At 45.5% G+C, this 22,316-nt stretch overlaps 1 protein-coding gene across 4 annotated transcripts in view; it reads right to left on the bottom strand.

The window, feature by feature from the left end:
* Nucleotides 1-2,596: 2,596 nt before the first annotated feature.
* Nucleotides 2,597-22,316, bottom strand: part of NPAS2 (neuronal PAS domain protein 2) — a 107,277-nt gene continuing 87,557 nt past the window's right edge. For 3 of the 4 annotated variants that reach the window (XM_076359635.1, XM_076359615.1, XM_076359625.1), the window contains exons 14-21: nucleotides 21,571-21,677; nucleotides 21,309-21,401; nucleotides 15,228-15,362; nucleotides 9,181-9,375; nucleotides 7,799-7,980; nucleotides 7,108-7,200; nucleotides 5,281-5,467; nucleotides 2,597-4,090 (exon numbers count right to left, since the gene is read on the bottom strand). In XM_076359635.1, the coding sequence (XP_076215750.1) occupies nucleotides 3,899-4,090; nucleotides 5,281-5,467; nucleotides 7,108-7,200; nucleotides 7,799-7,980; nucleotides 9,181-9,375; nucleotides 15,228-15,362; nucleotides 21,309-21,401; nucleotides 21,571-21,677 (1,184 nt within the window). In that variant the 3' untranslated portion in view covers nucleotides 2,597-3,898. Of the gene's footprint in view, nucleotides 4,091-5,280; nucleotides 5,468-7,107; nucleotides 7,201-7,798; nucleotides 7,981-8,331; nucleotides 8,360-9,180; nucleotides 9,376-15,227; nucleotides 15,363-21,308; nucleotides 21,402-21,570; nucleotides 21,678-22,316 lie in introns of those variants that run through there. The other variant, XM_076359643.1, reaches the window with a different exon arrangement.

Here is a 22,316-nt window from a genome sequence, read left to right as displayed (position 1 = left end):
CGCAAACGGAGTGAGGGGCTGGCCGTCCCTCAGGTAGCTGCCTACCTACTTGCCCCCTATTTAGGAATCTTTCTTTTAGGTGGTACGTTGTGTGGGGAGCTCGGCTTGGGGGTCGTTGTGCCTCCAGCAGGCAGATTGCCCTGTTCAGCTCTGCAGCTCCTGTTCCTGCGACAGGAGCCAGGTGCTCCAGCACGGGTCAGCAGCCTGCAGTGACCACCCTGTCTGGCCGCCTGCCCAGAAAAATGACCCAAGCTGAGCGATTTATGTTGGAGCGGGTCCAGAGGAGGGCCATGAAAATGGTCAGGGGGTTGGAGCACCTCTCCTCTGAAGAAAGGCTGAGAGAGTTGGGGTTGTTCAGCCTGGAGAAGAGAAGGCTTCGGGGAGACCTTACTGTGGCCTTTCAGTACTTAAAGGGGGCTTGTGAGAAAGATGGGGACAGACTTTTTAGCAGGGCCTGTTGCGACAGGACAAGGGGGAATGGCTTTAAACTAAAGGGAGTTAGATTCAGACTAGATACAAGGAAGAAATTTTTTACGCTGAGGGTGGTGAAACACTGGCACAGGTTGCCCAGAGAGGTGGTGGATGCCCCATCCCTGGGAACATTCCAGGTCAGGTTGGACGGGGCTCTGAGCAACCTGATCTAGTTGAAGATGTCCCTGCCCATGGCAGGGGGGCTGGACTAGATGACCTTTAGAGGTCCCTTCCAACCCAAAGTATTCTAAGTATTCTGTGATTCTACAAACAAGACAGATCTCGGCTATAGTGAACTAGAACAACAGCCCAGCTCTATGAAGAGGACTGGCATCCCATTGTGCGTGCAACAGGGAACAAGTGCAGTAATCCAAAACCAGAATGAGTGTACAGGGGAGAGATGAGACACAGCATGAAAAACTAGGTATTGACGTAAATCTGTTCTTGCAAGTGCTCTATTTTTTCCAAACAATATAATAAATATTAATTTAGTTAAATAGCCAGGGCAACACCACCCTATTTACAGCTTCTCCCTGTTAACAACTTAGAGTATTGCTGGTTTGGGAAAGCTAAGTGTTAGCTCCGAGGCTGAGCTTGGTTTGGACGTACCCACCGGCAATCAGGAGAGATGTGGGCATATTATAACTATCCCTGAGAGTGAAACAAATTCTTAAAGGAATTTTCTCTTCCTGTGACTTCCACCATAGTAGTTGAGATCCATCAAGTGCTCTGCTTCCACAGGTATTTCCTCTGGGGTGCTCGTGTTCCTTCATTACCTCTTTGCTGCATGAACTTTTTGGCCTATAAGCGGACAAATTTCCCCTCTCCTTTCCCAGAATAAGCCCTTACAGGAGTGGATGGCATTTATGAAGTTAGCCTCTAACTTAGCTGACTGGCCTTTGCTAAGGTTTGTCTATAGTTAATGAAAAGAGAGAGGTTCCTTCAGACATCAGGTGAAAGCACCTTAGTGTTTAGCTCTTTAATCTTCATCTGGTGGGGTCACTTTTGCTTCACTGAATGCGAGAATTTAAAGAGATGAGCAGGCTAACTCAGACTGGTGCCTAGAGTTAGCAGTAAAACCACTTTCTTAGAGACCAGGTCTGATCTCTAAACACTTTTTAGAGACCAGATACTTGATTTCCTCATCTTCCTTCAATGAAGTAAAACAAAGGGATTGTATGGACAGAAATACGCATGCACCAATCAGTCCTACCCGCCAGTCTTGCTGTGCAAGCAGCAGGGCCGTTGTGCCAGTGGGTTTTCTCCAGGAGATTTTTAGCTTTTTTAGAAGGTTTTTCAGAACTTGGGGCAAATGAACCTTTTTTTTTTTTTCTGAAAGTTTACTTTTAGCCTTTCCAGCTCCCAGCCCAATTATCTCCGTTGTTCCCCCATGGCATAGAAACCAGAGCTGAACATGTGGGCCCCTGTGACATGATCCTTGGTACTGAAGAGCGGGAAGGGCAGCATGGTCTGCACTCTGTTGAAGCTAATGCTGGCTTGGGTGGCTGCAAGCTGCCCTGAGGGCCATCCCCTTTCAGTCTTGCCGCGGTGAATGAAAACATTACTATGCTCAGTTATCCACCTCATTCTGTGTTGGAGGTTGTTGCTTCTGCAGCAGACCTGTACCTCGGCTGCTCCATCCTGTAGTCAACTTGAATTTAACATGAAAAAGAGTCTGCGCAAGGACACCAAAGTGGAAACTAGACTGTCTACGGTGTGGGCATGGTAGCAATTCCAGCAGAGATGTATCACAAAACTCAGGACAGCGATGTCTTAAAACACTGAAGCTGGACGTGGGTCAAAGCCCTGGTACGTGCTGGGTCAAACCAGTCTTTAAACCATATAAATCCTAAAATAGTCCTAATCTAAAACTGGTTGGTTGGAAGTACGGAGCTGCCTGAATTCTTTAAAGTTTTAAAGGAGCTTAAAACGAGCTGTCTTGGCTAGCAGCTAATATAACTTCCTGAGCTATCATTCTCATCTATGCCATGACAAAGATCCCATAGGATACTACTTGTTTTTGCTAACTGGGTGCCAAACACCTTGCCAGGCTACAGCTAATATTAACAACCTCAAGTGAATCACATAGTTGAACAGCCACAGGAAAATGTGTGCAAGTCCTGCAATAAAGCCTTTTGGCTATTTTATTTTATTCTACAAATAAAGACAACTGTCCATCATTAAATGGAAAAAAATAATAGTTTGAGTTGTATATAGCATGAAACAGCAGTTCCCTTCACAAAAACATTTCTAATTCATTAGTTTATTACAAAATATCCACCCACAAAAAAGCACAAGCACAATCTTTATACTTGTGAAATGAGTTGATATTTCATATACAAAATAATTTCCACATAATTCCATATAATTTTATTTTATATAGAAATAGGTCATTATTACAACAGCTGTACAATACACTACTTTTTATTTAATAATTACATAAAATCTTTCTTAGAAACATATCAACAGAAAACATACAAAAAAAGCGAAAAGTGCATTTCTTTTTTTTCCCCCCAAAGGAAAATTCAATCCTAAATGTTATAATGAAAGAGATATGTAATAGTCTGCAGCATCCCGAGTCAGTGGGCCAAAACACAGTGCATATTTCTCAGAGACTTGTAGCGGGTGAGTTGTTTAGTTTGAAGAAGGATCCGTGTTGTACTATTGGAGAGTTGCATGATTGTGCTTACAATGTGAGTTCTCCTTTGCAACCACAATTCGTATAGAAAACAGTCCAGTGTGGGTTGTGGGGGTTTCTTTCTTTGTTTTTTAGTAATGAAGAACAGTTAGGGTAAGCTGCATAATATTTTTCAGATGCTAAATCAAGGGTTATGAGCTGTAGACCATCTTCACCAATGGCTGGGCTTTCTCCTCCATTGGATGTGCTAATTTGGCCACAAGAATAAGGAAACCAACTTCTCTTTACAGAAAGTGCCTAGGTTTTGTCCTCTGTGCAGTTGTGCAAAATAATAACAATAATCATAATAAAAATAATCTCTTGTTCTCTCCTCAATAGACCTTTGACGCAGTGCTTTTCATACACAAAAGAAGAACTGAAACAGTGAAGGCCAAGTACCTCATGAGTCTGTCGACAGTCTTTTGGAATTGCCAGATAGCTTTCAGAGTGACGCGCCAAGATTGAACGCCTCCTCCTGCGCACCCATTGATGATGGAGGCTGCGCAGGATAGTGTTCCTTTTTATTTTGCTCTGTCAGTACGTACTGTGCTCACGAGACAGCGCAAACTGAATCCAGCATGCCGTAAATGCACTGTCTGTGGCAGTCTGCACTCTGGGGCGTACTTCTGTCATAGAGCTTTGAAAGAAATGCTTGTGCAAAAGCCAAAACAGTAAGTACAAAGTCATTCTCTTCTGCCCCACGTGCCCATTGGTTAAAGCTAATCGTGCATTGATTGTGCTGGTGGGACTCTATCGCAGTGGCTGTGGTAAATTTGATGATTCTGATAAGCTATTGCTTCTTCTTGATGTTAGTTGCTGCTGCTGCTGCTGCTGCTGCTGCTGCTGTGTCTGATGATACCCCATATTTCCTTGCTGTGGCGAGTAAGATGGCAGGAGCAAAGAATCGGGTTGCTCATTGTGCAAAGAACTTGGTGTTTGCACCTACAGATAAAATAAAATTCATCGTGGTGTTCGATTCTTTCACATGTTAAAGCTCTTCGTCCTCAATGTACAGGGAGCTTAAAAATACTACTAGTTTGCTGGCTTTTATTTCTGGGGCTGTTTGGCATGGGGTTGGCTTACCTAATTCTAGAAGGAATGGACATAAATTGCAACAAAGAACATTACAGTTAGTCATTGAGAAAGGTTTTCTAATAGGAGTGCACTGCCTAGGATTTGCAGGTTATCCTGAAAAGCCTGTTTAGGAACAGGGTGGGTGAACGTGTCAGAAATGACACAGATGGATGATAGAAATGGAACAGAAATGAAACAGGGGATCCTAGTGTACCTCATGCTGTCCCTTCTAGCCCTTCCTTTTTGTGAGTTTACAGTAGGGTGTAACCTTGCGGTGGTGAAGTCGATGTGAATTTTGCAGATGCTTTTATTGGGAGCGGTATCTGCCATAGTTTTTTCATTAATTCTCAGCTATGATAAGGATTTCATTCAGTAACAAGAGTTCAATCATTTCAGGTTGATGATACTCTTTCAGTGATGCCAGTGGATACGTGATCAGGTTTTATAGACTCAGTTCAGCTCCTTTTGAGTTAATACAGAGACACCTCATTTCCCCCCTTGCCCTTTACTTTGGTATGTGTTGAATTAGGTCAAAAAATAAGTATTTTTACATCTTCAAATCACCTGGTTCTTCCAGGCAATGTGCTCCAGTTTATCTTCTTGCCTTGTGGAGTTGAGAAAATATGTTAATTTACTGAAGGGATCCAGATATCTGATCCAGATCTCATCTTATGTCGATGCTGGTAACTAAAAATCATCTTTTGACTTGTAAACTAAGCAAATTTTATTCTGAATAAAGAGTACAGAATAAATCCTAAGGCAGCAATTTTCTCCATCTAGAAATACACTTTACAGATATCCAGGATAATCTGATTATGTTTCCAGGGTACAGAATTAGTAATTTCCTTTTAAATATTCTGACTGTTCTCACTGCTGCCTTGCTATACTGGAAGGGTACACGACACTGTGTCAGTGTCTCGCACATTTCAGCGTCTCTAAAACGGCCATTTCCGCCATGATCAGGCTCCCGCTGAAACCTGGGGCCCCGTTTGCACAGCCCGTTCACCTTATTACTCTGCGTGTGCATTTTATACATCGTCCTCTTTGTCCTACCCTACCTGCAGGTAGCGTTGTTGCTGATGCTGTTGGTGCTGGAGTTGCATAGGTGGCAGAGAGGATGGCTGGGAAGGAGGTGTAGTGGCGAACCCTTGGTTTAACACTGCTTGTCCCATCAGTACGATTGGAGAGCTGCTGCTGGAAGTCTGCACTTCCAAGCTTTGAAACATTTGTTGGGTTTGAGAATACCTGTGGAAGAAAGAAGCAAAACAATCAAGAACAAACTGTTGGAAGCAAAGGTCTCTTAGGATGGGGATGGAAGTCCCTAGTCTTCATAAATAATTCCTAATAAAGGATTCCAGCGCATGGGACCTGCTAATACGAATGACGGCCCTGTTGGCAGCACCGTTTTCCCCTACTCTGTGATGAGCTGGACTTGGAGGGCAGAATACATCTCACCTCAGAATCCAGACCACATTTTAGATTCATTAAAGATTCTTGTTTATGCATATCTTCTCTTCAGCCACAGTGTTCACATCCCAGGCTCATTAAACCGAACGGCCTTTGATTCTGTATTAATATGCTGAGCCCTGAACTGCAGCAAGGGAGAAGTAAATACTCCTCCCATTCTGCTGCCTGTGCCCCCCTGCCACTGCCCGTGGGGCGGTAATCTCTTGCAGAAAGATGGCTAGGGTTGATTACTTCTTAAGCTGCTCGTATACATATTGCCAAGCACGGTCAGCAGTTCCCATCGCTGTGAGCCACGTTGTAGGAGCAGAAGAAGCCTCTGTAAGTCCTCTGGAGTGAGGGATGGGACAGAAACAAAATACTCGGCTCCTCTTTGCCAGTCTGCTTTTGCATAGCAAAACTTAAATATGTGTTGTTTTGTGGAAGGCTGTGGGCAAAACCACAATGGAGCTATTGCCAGCCCAGCCTAATTCTGTTTATCCCGTAATGGGTGATGAGACCATAGTGTGGTGTGTGTTCGCTCAACAGCTGTTCAGCATTAGGGGTTAGTCAGAAATGCTACAGTTTTAGTACTTGTATGAGGATGTGAGCTCCTAAAGAAGGGTCCTGTGAGTCAGGAAGTCTGCATGGACTGGGAGATGTATCTTTGGAAATCAGGCCTCTTTTATTTAGATGCTTAAAAGCAGATCTGAAATGCTGTATATTTAAAGATGACAAATTTAACTCAAGATAATCTTAAACAGCAATAGTGGTGTTTAAAAAAAGAAGTACTGAATACCTACATTCCTGAGGTAACATACAGAATTACTTTTGAAGTAATGATGTGCAAACAGTTGCCTATTATTTTAGCAGTTCACAGTTAAGTAGTGACAAAAAACAGCTAAGAAAAAAAAAAAAGGCATATTCTGACCGATGTTTTCTGCTTCCTTCAACCGAGTTTGGAGACAAACAACTGAGGGGGTTTGTTCAGCAGCTTTTCCGAGAGCGCTCAGGTGCAGGGGCCTGTTGGTTCTTTCAGTTCTGCTGGTGTGGATTAGGCATAGCTCCACTGGCGTTACACCAGCGTCTCACTGCCCAGGGAGCAGGGGCTTTCTTGGCGCCGGTCGTTTCAACCGGGCCAGTGCTGACTTTCTCTCTCACATTTACCTTGGTGGGTCAGAAGTTCCAGCAGTGAAGCAAGCATCATGTGAGGGAGAAAAATTCCCCCAGCCTTGGCTTGTTAAAACGCCACTGGCACATTGTGTTTCTCTCTGTCATCCTTCCTGATGTGACCAGGCAGGGTAAGGCTGACCCTGACCCTGGAAGGCAGGCTTGGCACAATAACACGTTCCCGATATTTATAACTACTTTGTTGTCTGACTAAAGAAGGCTATTTCCCCTCAAAAGCAACTTCGATGTTTTATCTTTGACAAGTCACGTACTTAGCCTGGGATCCCGCCATGCTGAGGTCTGAAGGGTGTCTTGCGTTACAGGACCCAGGCATCATGGGCTGAATAGGCTGGCTGAGCAACAGTCTGGCGCATGGGAAAAAGAAAAAGTGACATGGCTGTATCAGAAGGACCACACAAATCCCACATTTTTAAAACAGAAACAGGACGCTTTCCTAGGCACGGCACAAGGCTGAACGTCAGGAGATCTAACCTCAGCTCCTGGCTGTGGCAGGCGCATCCTGGGCGCTGCGAGGTGGAGACTAGGGCAGCGCATGCCCTCTCTGGTAACGTGGGTGCCTTGCTGAGAGGCTGGGCGCTAGCATTTTGGGAGAGTGAAATTTCTTTTGCGCCCGCGCCCGCTGGTGGGAACGGCTTGTATTTGAGCTTTCTGAGTATCAGAATGTAATTTTTTTGGTTCACGCGTCTAGTTGGATGCCAAGGTCCTGGCCCTCCTCCACCGCCCACCCAGGGGAGCCCGAGACAGTGAAGGAAAAGCGGAGACATCCCACCACCCCGGGGCTGGGAGGCCAGAGGAGGCGCGGCAGCCGCGACCGCGCACGCCGAATCCGAACCGAGCGCCGCCGGGGTCCCCAGGCGCAGCGGCTGGGGCCGAAGCCTAGGCCAGGCGGGCGGGCAGGCCTGGCTCTGCACCGCCCCCCGGCCGGGCAGGGCCGGGCCGTACCTGAGCTGCTGGTCGTGGCTGCAGCCGGGGGCGGGCGGGCCGGGGGTGCCGCCCCGCGGCAGGGCGGCAGGGGGCGCCGCGGTGCCGCCGCCGGCGGGGGCTGCGGCGAACGGCGGGGGCGCACCGCGGGGGGGGCGGCCGCCGCCCGGCGCCAGCTCCGCGCTCCTCGCCGCCTTCGGGCCCTGGAAGAGAGGGGGGGGAGAGAGCGAAACTCGATGCGCGGCCGTGACCGGTGCGTGGAGAAAGCCTAAAGACGCGGGCCGTGACAGCGCGGCGGGGGCGCGATCGCCGTTAATACCTGGCGATGCCTCCTCCCGGCTGCTGTCGGGGTGCGAGAAACGACAGCGTTCCTCTGGCCTGCCGCGGCTTTCGCACCCGCTGCTGCCCCGCGCTTTGTTCTGCCGGCCTGCAAAACCCTCGGGAGCAGCGCGCTGCGAAAGCGAAGCCGCCCCGGCCGTGCCCTCAAGCAGCTGAGGCGGCAAACGACGCCCCGGGAAGGCCCGAGCGAAGTTAGGTGCGATTAGCCCCGCCGTAAAAGCCCAATGATGGGAATAAACCTTACTGAAGAAAAAAATGGTGGGTTTTTTTTCTATTTGTAATATGGATACACTTTTTATTTCAATAGAGTCATTATAATACAGGTATGTGGGAGGTTAAAAGCTACAGCTGAGGGGTCTGAAGATAACAATGCAGCTCTGTTTGCCGCACACTCAGGTAGCAGAAATAGGAGCTAAGTTTTCTGGGAAGGGAGGTACGACAGGTGAGTGGAAGAGCAAAAACTGGAAATGCCGAGAAACCAGCAATAAGAAAAAAAAACCCGTGCCAAACCTACTAGCTTTCACAGGTCTCAGTTACTACTGACTGAGGCTGAACTTTATTTCCCGTGCAGGCATCTGTTACGCTCACAACCTGGGGGTCTCACACAAATCTCAACGTATTCCAACTGTGTGCCACCACAGCAGACAGGCTTTGTTGTGTTGGTGGCGTCCGACTGGCTTCAGGGAGCAAGCGGGGGTAAAGCTTATTTTGAGAGGTCGCACTGCCGACACCACTATTGCTAGTTTCCAGTGTGGTCGGTCAGGTTTCTTTCGGGATCAGCTGAAGAACAGCAAGTCATCTGCACCTTTTGCATGCCCCCCTGCTCAGTTTTCAAGCTGAAACAGCTGCTTAAGCAACCCTCCCGGCTGAGGTCTTAAAAAAGGGATTTAAGGTAAAGTAAATGCTGTAGGGAGACCCTTTATATAGACTGCCCTTATATAGGAGAATAGGGAAGGAAAGGCAAAGGCACACTTACAGGACTGATACGATTTTACTTGCTTGTTTAATAACAGCTCAGTGTCTTCTTTCCATATAAATGCTTCTGTATCCAAAGAAATGATTACCTGGCTCGATATCACGCTTGCTTCTCTCAGTGCTTGCTGGTTCGCTGTTTGGGAAGATGCAATTTGCCCTTGAAGTTGAGGACTGGGGACAAGCTGCTGCTGAGAAATGGCCCCTGACCTCAGCTGTAGCTGTTGTGGCTCCGGCTGCTGAGTATTGCTAAAGCTCAGGGACACCGTCGGCTGCTGTAGGAACATCTGGAAAAGAAGGGGGGGAGGGTTTATTTACATAGCCCAGCTGTCTTGGATAATGAAGGTGACAATTAAATCCAAAGATATATTCTAAAATAAAGTTAATCACGTTTCTGGATTTGCTATACATTTACTGTTAGTTGGAAATTACCTATCTTTTCTACATTAACAGTTCTGCTGTCTCTAGTTTCTTGATTTCTTGTTCTGCGAGTGCACTCATTACTCGTGAAATGTGTCCTGAAGGTACAAACCCTGTTTCCGTGGGGCAGGCACAGCCCTCGTAAAAGCAGTTCCTTGTTCTGGGGCATCCTGACCAGAGAGGAGAGAGTAGCTCCATGTCTTTTCAGTCCTTTCATTTCTCCTTTCAACAAAATCAGCCTGCCTTTCAGACAGGGCTGCTTTTGAATTTGTCTCTGGAAATTCAACGCCTTACATACAGTTGGGTTGTCGAATGTTTTTAATGAGGCCACAGTCAGGCCAGAACTGTCCGTGTTGAATGGCTGTGTCCTTATCATTGGGAAGATGTGTAAACAGACAGTCACCGTCATTTATCTGATTTCCCATCAGGTAACTGTCAGCCGGTGTTCTTCCTAACTGTGCCGTACATTTGGCTTGTGCAAAAAAGCTAGCAGCTCCTCTGGTAGTGTTTCTGTAAACAATATACTCTCCATGCCTGCATTGCAAGATGAGGCTTTCTTCTTTAAAAGTTGTAGGGCTTGGGCATTTTTGCTTTTCTAGGGGCTATTTCTTTTATTATAGCTGTACAGAGGAAAAAGGCATCTTTTACAACTATGAATTATTAATGCTACAAGCTATCTTTGCAATATTTCAAACCTAGCCTCTCGCCACCAAGGACTGTACAGAGGTACGCATCCCAGGTAGTTGAAGGCATTTTTGGATCTGATTCTGATTCCACACCACTGCTACACGTGTGGAACTCCATTAATTGAAGCGGCACTACTTAGGGTTTAAATGAAATCAGAATCACAATTATTCTCTTCATTATTCATCCATCAGTCTCATGCCTAGCAATACATCTGAGGTACGCCCAGTAATTAGTACACCTTTCTGCAGCTTATTGCTATATTAACAATTCCCTCAACTATTATGTCCCCTCTGATTTTTCTTGGAAAAAACCTGTACCTTTCTCCAAAGGACTGGCACAATGCATTGCTTTTCTTTGCATAAGTATGGGTTGATCCATCATATTTGTACTTATTTATCTAGCTTTTAAAACATAGTTTTTATTTAAATATGATAAATTTTTAATGAATTTCTGCGTGCCAAGATTTTACTCAGAAAAAAGGTACAGACAAAGCTTACATTCATCAGCTGAGAGAGGAGGGCAATTAATCAAAATGTTAATGGACCTAAAGCAACGGCTTGTTTCAGGTGCTGTAGGCTAACCACATCTCCAAGACGTCTGATAGAAATAAATGGGTCAAGTAACAGAGCTGGGGCTGCTCACAGCAGGTCTGAAACTAGCTCTGAGTGTTTTCTTTTAAAAACACTGCTCACTGAGTTTGGAGCCATTACATATCAGAAAGACAGATGGTCTTGCAACTTCTGCCAAGTAAATAGGTCTTATTATGAATAAATGAAAGACAGAAATTATGAAAATGCGTTTTCTTGTTTATTTTCTGTAAATAGAAGCTAAGCTTTGGACATGTTTGGTAAATGAACTCACTTGATCAGCTCTAGCAATGAAACTGGTCACCATTGATATAAAATTTGATATATAACATTTGGTATAAAATTCAGAACAGGTAAAGCAAGTGGTGTGATTCAAAAATGTGATGGGGAGTGTGAGCCCACTGGTACTGGCCAGACCACTGCAAATTAAGACCTTTAGTAGGATTATCTTAAGTGTCCTCCCTGTACGTGGTGCACAGTGCTGGAGAAATATCTGCAAAGTCAACATCTATCGATGCGAATGTCAGGCAGGGCGTGAACTTGCGGCAAATGACTTACTCTGCCTGTGTGCACGCCTTACTTCCAGATGAAGGCCAAGGAGCTTATCCTTGAAAGAAAGTAGAGTAACCTACTTTGCAATTACCAGAGTGTGCCACTGGGTAGGAATGTGCATGGTTAATGGTTGGCAGCTAAGATGCTATAAATTTACAGCCAAGTTTATCCCAGTAAACCAATTTTCCTGCTCAGGGCAGGAAGCGATGGTGCCATTTAACCCGTGTCCCCGCAGAACTGGAAGACTCAAGATGCCTCTTCAAAACAAGAGTTAACCTGAGAGAGGATCAAAGCGTGGATTTCTACCTGCTAGTTAAGCCTAAAAGCAAGAACATGCTTCATTCGTACAAAACTTACCAGTGTTTTTTCATAACGTGCCTCTTTTGTGATAGTCCTGCCTGAATTCCCCTGAAACACTGAAATACGGCAGCTTTAAGTAACAACAGAAACCCCCTAATAAAGAATGAAATCTTTCCCAGCCTGAGCAAATCCAAGTAGATAAATTAGCAGCCCCCTAACTGCACTGCTGCTAATGACATGTCTCGTGGCTGATTTTGCGGACTGCAAGGTCAGTGAAGCATCTTACAAATATTTTTTAATTGGCCAGCTTGTTAACATACGCAGCAAAGCAGCGAGGGAGGGGAGGGACCCTCTGACACTGCTGCCCCCTCATTCCGAGATAGATGGTCCCTACAGCTAATGGATGAATCACGTTGGCAAGACATCGTGAGGAAAATGGCTCTTTTGACTCTACCTGTCCTTTGGATAATCGGGGGATTATAGCCTTCGGGCTCATCATTACAGACATCAAGACTCTTTCTTTATGTAAAATACGGAAAGATGAGAAGCACAGCGCTGGGAAGCTGAGAGTCACTGGCTTCGAAGGGAGCCTGGTTTGCAAATGATGGGTGGCTGTGGATGGTCTCGTTTGTAGTTCTTGCAGGCTGGTCAGGCTCAGCCCTTCTGCCTTCCTCCCCATCCGCAATTCATTAGCTAGACTGTTCAAATCTGGAGCAGACACAGCATCCTTCAGACTTCTGAGGTTACTCTTGCTGCTCCTGTCCTTCATACTTCCGTTTGTCAGGAAAAGCAGTAACAAGGATTTAATGGAGTTTTGAACACTTTTGTTCAGGGCCCACGACCCTCCTGCTAGTTTCATCTTTCATCGTACGAGGCTCTTGGAAATAGTTTCTAACGCAGATTACCGTGCTCAACATCTGTCTGCTTGGGAAAGCATTTCTTGGTGGACTGCCGTACTGCAGTTTTGAAGATCTCTGAAGGAAATGGAAATGGGGCTTAATTCTCCGCAGAGCTACCTGTACAATTCTGTGTGGAAGGGAGTGAACCAGTGGGGAAGATATGCTAATAAATCAGCTAACGAGGGAAAACCGGAGAACACTTCCCCCTTTTCAGACAGCCTAAGGCACTCCCCCATGCTTACAGCTCTTCTACGCGGAATATTAAAGAGACCAGAAATGTGCTTGATAGTAATGCTCGCCTGTTTGCTACTATGCTTTGTAGCTCTGATAATAGACACAGATCAATGTCTGCAGACATCCAGCTCTCTGAACGATGAAATCTGTGCGGCAAAGCACGTGGTTGGATTTCTGATTTAAGAGTTTACTCCTCGCTGCTTGCGAGTCACAGAAGCGCTGCATGCAAAAGTGTGAGGCTTTCTTTCAAGTTGCCCCTAGCCAAATAAGACAAAGCTAATTCCTGGTCTCGCTCTATCCCTATAACAGCACAGTAATTTCTTTGGGCTTTTTTAACCTAGAGAAAGTGGGAGTAGGAAGAGGCCCTGGCCATGAGTCATTGTGACCGCTCACATCTCATCGCCTTGTTAGATTGCCCTGAGGAGACTGAAAGGCACCCGAAGTACAGAGGATGACCCTCCCCGTCCAGCATTGCCCCTTCAGGCAGATACGCAGCCCCTGCATTTCCGAGCTGCCCTCCAGTCCCCCTGCCTCTCACTTCTGCATCTGCAGTAAGCTGGGAAATGGTCAGCACTAAGATCAGAGAACTTGTACTGGTCTGAAAATATATTCCTCTGAAAATATATTCCAACCCGGTACAGTCTTTGTCAGGGAGAGGATCCCCCAAACGGTATAACTCAGAGCTACAAATTGGTATGGGGTGAGCAGTACAGAACTACCCACCATTTACGCACTGGGCCTCCTCTTCTCTCTGCTTGAGCTCCCTATGAGCTTATCTGAGAATCTGTCCCACAGTCTTTGGGTTATTAAATGCGCCATAGCGCATATGGGAGACAGCTATGTAAAAATAAAATCCGTTTCCTGCATATAAGAATGTGCTCTGATCTTCTATTTTTGCCTGAATTATGCAAAAAAAAAAAAAAAAAAGGATGAGTGTATGTGACTATTGAAGACTTCACCAGGAGAGAGTAATGATTTTCACCCAATTAAAAAGAGAGGAAGTGAGAATATCACGTCTCTTGATATTCATAATAACAATAATAGCTTTCAGACATATGACATGATTCGGAACTGAAGACCAGTTAATTGCAGAGAGACTTTCCCTTCCCATTAATCAAAGTCAGCGCAGAGCCGATAGAAGAAATGCACTGAAGTTAAACCTGGTCTACCTATATGCTTATATGGCACCAGGAACAGAGAGCCCTGGTGTTGGGACCCACCACTGCTGTGCTGTCTTACAGCAGTGCACATGCAGCAACTTAGGTGGCAAAGTTTCTGATTTGGCTTCACTGATCCCTTAATTGCCTAAACATACAATCCCAATTTGTTTTAATGTGTGAAACTGCATTTCACAGATGCTGATGATGGGTGAGAGTCTATTTCTGTGGAAGTTGGGAGCAAAATTCCCGCTGACTTCAGCAGGTCCCAGGTTTTCATCCTGTGCTTAAGAATGTTCTTTGAGATATTAATTTCTGTGACAGAGCTTGTCTTCTAAAAAAATCTTTTTAGTACAATACTCACAGTGGGTCCCCAGTGCAACATTTCTAGCAAGGGTCGTTTAACCTGGCATTTATAGTTAAATTTTGAGGAACAGAGCAGTAATCACCCCGCGTCCAGAAAATTTCCATAAAACTGGATCATTTGTCCATTTGTCGTTAAGTGAGACCTGCGACGTACTGAACTGCACTTGCTACTAGTTCTGGTGTTTGGTAGACATAAGGCATAGTACAAAGCAGATACTGTACCTGGTGAATTAAAAGCAGATACTGTACTTAGTAAATTCTAGCTCTGTGTAGGAGGTATCAAAGGCAGAAGAAGAGCAGGCTCAGTCAGCTTCGCCCTAAAGGCTTATGCTAGTCCAGTGAAGAACAAATTCAGACACCTCCTGGGTGTGAACAAATGAACATCAGCAGAGGTTTGGGGTTTTTTAGCGTGACAAGGAAATTAATCTCTTGTGCTCTGTATCCAGGCTGGGGTAGGGTCAGGAAAACAGGGAGCGAATGAACGAGATGAGCACTGCCTGAAGGAGGGCTGTTGGCTAAGGAAGAGCTGGACAGACAAGATACTGAGCACGAGTGATGCCAACATGAAGCAAGCAGTGACTGGATGGAAGCTAAGGAACTGGAGAGACATAATCATTGCCGAGTTTGAACTTGAACAGTTTTCTATTACAGCTGCTCAGTCTGAAGACTCAGTAGATAAAGTATTAAAATGCTACCGTAAATGACCCAAATTCTTCTCCTCCTAAGGTTGAGATACTTCTTTTCTTCCAGAGAGCTCTTAAATCTTTCTTGACATAGGTTACTCAAAAGGCTTTCAGAGGGCAACATCCTCATTCAGATGAGCTGGTTTCCACGTGTCCAGATTTCCTGGACTCTTGAGCCAATTTTAAGTTGCCAACCCTATCAACGGCCATGTGAGAGAGGATGCTTTGCTCTGCCCCTCCCAGCAGTAACGCACCTGTACACTGGAGTCCTGGACCAGGCAGAGCTGCTCCTGTATCTTCTGGAGCTCCTCCTGCTGCCACCGGATGTTGGCCTGCAGGATCCGGGTGCGCTGCTCTAGCTGGTCCTTGATGGTCTGGAACATGCTGAACTGTGCCGAGAACCGAAAGAAAAGGGGGGAAAATCAGTCATTATAATACAAACAGGCCTCAGTAGAACATTGTTCTGTAAGACGTTATTGGTTTCTTGATTGTAAAGCACAGCCAAAGGAATAAAAGACGTGTTTGTAATATACTGACATCTAGGCAGAGATAAATCTTGTCTATTTTCAATTTTATGCGCATACATTAAATTTCCTCAGTTAGCGTGATCTGCTTACAACTGACCCTGTTCTGTTAGGGAATTATCAGAAGGAGTGTTTTTGAGAGTATGCTACTTCAAAATATCAAGAGCATCTTAATTGGATGGCAAGCGAGTGCATTATTTTTATTAGCCTGTAGTTTGGAGCCCTTAGTGTGGCATAACTCTATATTCTGGACGTGTTTTACTAACACTTTCCTTTTTCCGCACAGAAATAGCAGTGCTGCAATGGTTTATTCTGCTGATGACTTACTATAGCGTCATGCAACAGCTGACCACAATAAACGTTTTCTAGATTTCTACAGCTGGGTAGTAGTGAAGCTACAAGAAATACTCATTAATTTATTTTTATACGTGATGTCAAATGAACAGCTCAGCCCAGTGGGAGAAACGCTATCCTAAATAATAATACAAAATGGAGATCACTAATCAGAGTCAAGAAGAAAATGTAACCTCCAGTAGCAGCAATACTTGGCACAAAGTGGAATCATTCAATAAGCACGGAGGGGACTAACACAGCAATAAATTCCTAGTTTTATCTGGTGTTTTCAGGTATGATTCAAAGTCCACCGAAGTTAATTATTACTTTAATAGGCTTTGGAATAGTTGCTTTGCATGAGCTCATATTCCAAAAGTAAAAAACAGTCTTTGAGAAAAAAAAAAAAAAACCACTTCAAAAAGTCTGTAAGCTTTTCTGTAATCAAGGCATCCAAGACCTCTCTGAAAACATGCGGTGCTGTGAGTGTCCAGGCAAAAGAAAAATAATAATTTTGCTGTGACTTGAAAATGGTGCCCTGTTCCTGTGGGTGTTCCAGTGGCTCTGTGCTAGTGGGTGCACTGATGCATGCCGCTGGAGCCTTCCTGCTCCCTGGAGGTGCACCTGCTTACACCATTTCTGGCTTTTAATAGGAAAACAAAAATGGTAACAAGAAGGGAATTAAGGAGAGCTCTGGTGCTAGCAGAGCACTGTACAGTTAAGTGAAATTTCTGGCTACTTAGAGAAATCTAAATGCGACAGGTCAGATTTGTATCAGCTAACTGCTTTGCCTTAAACCAGCTAAATACATGAAATACCTTCACATTCCCTCAGCAAAGCTGAAATCTCCAAGTAAATGGCCTGTAGGTGAGAAAGGACGAGAACTTCAGAGGGTTTATTTCTATTTACCAGGTGGAGGGTGGCTTTCCCGCGCAGTCTGGGAGGTCACCGCTCAGAGCGGTGGCAAGGTGGAGGGGAGTTTCATGGCCAGCCCTGCCTGGGGGGGAAGGAGGGCTGCTGAGGTGGCCCACGCAGTTGCTGCTGGCAGAGGCCCTCAGAGCCCGCTTTGGTGGCAGAGGCATCTGCGAGCGCTCGCAGCTTGCACCGCCTGCCCGAGGAGATGATGTGAGCACTCGGCCTCCGGCGCCGTGATCCACAGCGCTTTTGCCTTCAAACGGCAGCGCTGTCACCTGCAACCCGGTCCTCCCCCAGAGCAGAAAAATGGTGTCAAAGCTCCCAAAGGGAAGTTTGTGTTACTTCTAATTGGTGTTAAAGGGGAGAAGTCAGAGCGGAGAAGTCATCAGAGCCTAGTCCATGTATAAAGTATTAACCCCAGGAATGGACGAGTGGAAACCTCTGATGTTTGGGAACAAGGGCGAGTGACACAAAGGGGCGTCCGGTGCTGCTTGTTCTAGTCTGAATGCGGACCTGAAGAGTCCCAGGTACCCTGATTTTAGGAGTCGAATGACGCTATGTAGCAACGGCTTGCTTAGGTGAGATGCAGCTAATTTCTGCTTTAACCTGGGTCTGTACAGAAGGATTTTTTAAAACGCCAAGTCTCGCAACCTAATTCTCTTTACATGAACTCTGTTAGTGAGGACTACTCTTAAGTCTTTAAAAGGATCCTTATCAGAAAGGAATTAAAAACAATTTTAGCCAAAAGCTTCATTTTAACTGCCTGGCTCGCTGATGGCAGACTTTTCATTAACGTGCGAACTCCTTGAAGACACTTAGGGAAAGGAACCCGATTTTCTTCAATTAAAAAATGTAAGGAATTTTATAACAGATAATTTTATAATCATTTTATACTTCAATAAGACACAAAATCCATTTCCAGGCCTTAGTTTTGAATTTGAATTTGCTTTGCAAAGTGGCACGCAAAAATACATTGCTGTTGATTTTAAATTATTATTCTTTAATTTTTTTCCAGCACCTTCTTATATTTAGCATGTTCATCTAGTACTGTCTTTTTGTTCTCTTTTTCATGTGCTTTTTGTATTAATACACTTACCAACAACAACAATTAGCTGGTCTACTAGAGTAAGAGCCATTTCGGAAGAAGACAAGGAACTTTCTCTTTTGCTTTTTTCCCTTTCCCACTCTAACCCCAGATTTGTTGATGACTCTAGCCATGACCCCTGTGATTACAGAGCTTCTATTGTTTTTGTACAATGAGACACTAACAGCAGTTGACCTGCACCAGAGAGTATTTATCTCAAGATCATTAACCGCTCTACTAATTAGGGGAGAAATCTGTAATTGTATAATGAATTAACAGAGCTTAACTCAAAATGTTTCACAGAAAACACTGCACAGCTTTAACTCTGCCATTTGCATCAGACGAAGTTGCTATCTGTCTCACTCGGGTATTTACAAACTTCCGTAGGAGCCTCAGAAAAGTGCATGTTATACACAGAAAAGTGCCAGCTTTCCACATACGGTCAAACGTGGAAGACTCAATCTGTGAGATATCTATAATTGCAGAGGATCACCAGTTTAATCAAGGTTTGTTAACGCAGACAAAAAACCCCACAGCAATAATTTTAGTCTGGTTTCTTAAAAAAAAAAAAAAAGATGCTTTTGGGATTGTGTCAGCAGGCGTTCGGGTTAGGGATGGGCACAATCCACTGGGCTCGATGCACCGCCGCTGACGGTCCAGACAGGCTGTACAGCCCAGGGAGAGGGATCGGCACTTCTGGGCTGTGACTCCTCTCTGCCAGCATGGACATCTGAAACAGGCCAGCTGGACTGTGCCCCAGGAGGGGCGTTTTTCTCCACCGGGTGCCACCGCAGGGTGCCAGGGTTACTCCCTCTCTCTAGGTGCTGGGGGGCTGCAGCCAGGGGAGGGGACCTACGGCCCCTTGTGTCTGTCGGGATGGTCCCCCATTCCAGATGTGATGAATAAAAAGACAGACAACTCAAAGACATTCTGTTCCTACAGGTTTCATGACAATAGGTGGCTGGGTAACGAAAAGAGAACCTATTTATTTTTTAGCTCCGTTTCCTTTGAACCTTTCTTTTCTGCCTACCTTTCAACTTTCAGTGCTGCTGGTCAATGCTAGAGACATGCAACAGAGTTGTGAGAGTCTCAAAAATACCAGGTTGCTGTAATTTCATGAGAGCTATAGCTGAGCAAAGGAGAGAGGGACCCGCTCGTTGCCCTCCTGCGGGGAAGGCTGGGTCCATGTGCTAGCCTTGCAAGGCGCAGCCCCTGGGAAACTGGGTTTCATTAGTTTTGCAGCTCACCGAACAACTTGTTCATTCTTTCTGTCTTCTGAATAACACCTGTGCAATCCCAAACGGATTATTAGTACTAATTATTATTCAGTCATCAACATCCGCTGTGTTGTAGGGGATTTTAATTTATTACAATGAGGAAGGCAAACAAACAAATATTCTAATAGGGAGCACTTGGTTTAAAGTAAACCATTTACATTCAGGTGACACCTAGTACTGTGGTGTCTGTTCATTCAGGCAAGCAAGGCAGAAGCTGAAACCGCATTTCAGCAGAGACAAAACCATCGCAGCCTGTGCTCGAAATAAAACTAATCAAAGTTCAAGCAGATGGCGCCTGAGGCGGGAGCTAACTGCTTGCTGCAGATGCGGTCGTGGCCGTTTAAAATGTCCTTCCCCCCCCCAGCTACTGCCCCGTAGCTGAATGTTAGCTGCAAGGACACCCATCAGAGTGCCGGGGCCCTGCGTGGTCAGGCTCGGCGAACGGCCTTTCAGCTCCTGCCATCGATCACCTTCAGCTGAGGGCGAGCGGCCGAAAGGCAGCGGGGAGCAACCTGTGCGGCTCCTCCTCGTCGGCTGGCAGCGGAGCGCCCGGCCATGCTATTTCTAAAAGCGAGGAGCTCGTGTTCTGCCACCAGACGGTCAACTGGGAAACTGAGGAAATGTTCGTGGTGGGAAGCACGCGTACCTGGGTTTCGTCCCTCACTCGCTTAGCGCTGCAGGCCCCTTGTCTTTTAAATAATGGATTATCTTGCTGTAGGCTGACATGTTTTTTATTTTAAGGTGGGAAGTACAGAATAGTTTCATAATTTTCATAATAGTTTATGAAAATCACCCAAGGCTGTGAAGATTTGCTGCTTTTCCCAGGAGTATCGCTATGGGGTGCGAGCCTCGGCAACCTGAGCTGCAACATCCTGGTGCTACTTCCCTGCTCCGCACCAAGGGAAGCTCCATCTTGAGCTTCGCCAGGAGCATTGCTGTGACTTTGCTGCCAGTCCAGAAGAGGGCTGCCAGAGGGCTGCCTGTGTAGACAGACTCGAGTCAGGCCTCTTCCTTTCACCGAGATTTAGCCAGTCCAAAGAGGCTGAACCAGTGGCCGTGCGACTGGACGGCGCTCCGACTTGGCGGAGAAGAAATGGAGCTGGCGTGCCAGTAAGAGCGTTTTACTGGGAAGAGGCAAGGCAGCGAGGCTCTCGGTAAACGACTGGAAAGCATCTCTTCACAAAGAGCTTTGATGGAGATGAAAGGGAGGTAGAAAAAAGTCAAACAAAACATGCGCAGGTTTATAATAAATAACCTAATTGATGTTTGGAAGTGCATTAATGAATAACGGAGAGAAATATCTGTAAAAGAAAATGAATGCTCAGAGCAGATAATTGATATGCTGTTTCTTCGCTGCATGCTGGTGTGGAGTCGTGGAAAGAATATTAAACATAGAAGATAAATGAGAATTTGTTATTTTAAAGCAGGGTTCCTCAGGACTTTATATGTTTTATACGCTACAGGAAGAAACTCGGGGATCTTGTGAAGGAGTACAGGGTACCAATAGCAGAAGCAGCCTAGGTCCAGGACTACTCTATCATTTCTAAAATCGGAGGATGATGGGGTGTATCATCACAGCACGACCACAGGAGAGAAACAATGTGATGGGAACATGGTACTCAAATTTACTCCTTCAAAATCCACTGCAAATGAAACACTGAGGTGGCTTTTTGGGCCATCGCCCACTTTTGAGATATGGGTTAATAGTTTTCACTGGAGGAATTTGTCTCCAGCAGCATCCTCACCATTACTGGCACACTCACAAAATGGTTTTTGTTGAACTTGCATGTCCTTTACTGCTGGTTAGTTCTGCACCAGCACAGCCAAACAGGTGTTTTTAGGAGGACCGGGTGCCTTTGGTTTTAATTCTCATTGCGACCTTGACTTTGATGGGACCTGATTCTGTAGAAGCAAAGTTGAAAACTCTTTTTCTGTCTGTTTTTTGTCCTCCGGTGAAATAGATGTGCGTGTGCACCTGAACCTGGGCTTGGTGCACCTGGGCTTCTGCTCTGAATGCCTGTATGCAGATACATGTTTAAACACACAAGTGTACAATTCAGATTACTTTCCCACGATATTTTAAGCGTTTGAGAGCTGGTGGATTTGGGGATTTTAGCTACTAAAGAGGTAACCTAAAAGCCCCAAAAGGAGAAAATATCAGGAGATAGGCAAGTGACCTATTGCGCTTCCAAATTCCCAACTAACCTGTGCCAGAGTTGCAGGCTGATTTTGCAGAGTTGCTTGAGGCAGCAACTGCTGTGGGAGAAGCTCACATGAAGGTTGAGAAGGCAAAGAAACCTGGGTTAAAAACAAAACAACAAAACTTTATTTATAAGTTTGGCTCCTTTAAATTTTAGGTTTCTTCTAATGCCGTGGCTTCTGTGTAAGTCATTTTCAATTGCTAAGCTGCGTATGTGGCACATGCTTTATACTGTCTGCCTATTTTGATGACGCTTTGTGAAGTTACCTGAAGAGCAGTAGGTTGACTGAGTCTATGCACGGATAAATCCTGCTGCGTGCTCGGTGTTCTTGGCAAGGGAGTGTTAGACTCTGCAATCAGCTTTGTTGGTGTAGCTGCAAGAAAAGTACCGGTGAGTTCTCACACGCTGGAAATCATCCCTGTTTGAAGTGGGAATTACAACGAGACCTGGCTAGAAATGATTACGGCCTGGCTACATTCCAGCAGGAGTCAAGGCTGTTCTTGTTGGCTTCAATGGCAGTAAAACTAAACTGATAAGGAGGGCCTGGGCAAAGATAAAAGTAAATGAGACAGATGATGATTCTGTGCTCCAACGAATGGAGCAAAAGGACCCAAGAGCTGTTCTAAAACAGCTGGAACTCCCTTCGTATTGGCCAAATAACTATAAATTTAGGTTAGCTCATTGGCTTTTCTTCCAGACCAGGGAGCAGAAGGAGTGTATAAGGTGTGCCCAAGTCTTGGCTGGAGCATCCTGAATCTTGGCCAGAAGAGAATCACCCACAGGCTGTTATTGCTCATGTAAGTCTAGAGGGGCCTTGTATTGCTTATACTGATGCCTTCAAATCTGAAGAGAGAAGTCCTCATTTTCAGAACAGATCGAAACAGCAGGCCTCATGGCTAGTCCTGCTACCCGTTTTCCAGTGTATGGATGGTTGCACTAGAACCTCCCCTCTTGCACGTTACCATTTCAGATTATGCAGCTCATTGTCAGTGACAAAGACATATCATCAATA

This window comes from Aptenodytes patagonicus, chromosome 1 (genome assembly GCF_965638725.1).
Source record: "Aptenodytes patagonicus chromosome 1, bAptPat1.pri.cur, whole genome shotgun sequence".
NCBI lineage: Eukaryota > Metazoa > Chordata > Aves > Sphenisciformes > Spheniscidae > Aptenodytes > Aptenodytes patagonicus.
Note: the sequence above shows the minus strand (reverse complement) of the source record. Positions and strands in the feature narration are given on the sequence as shown.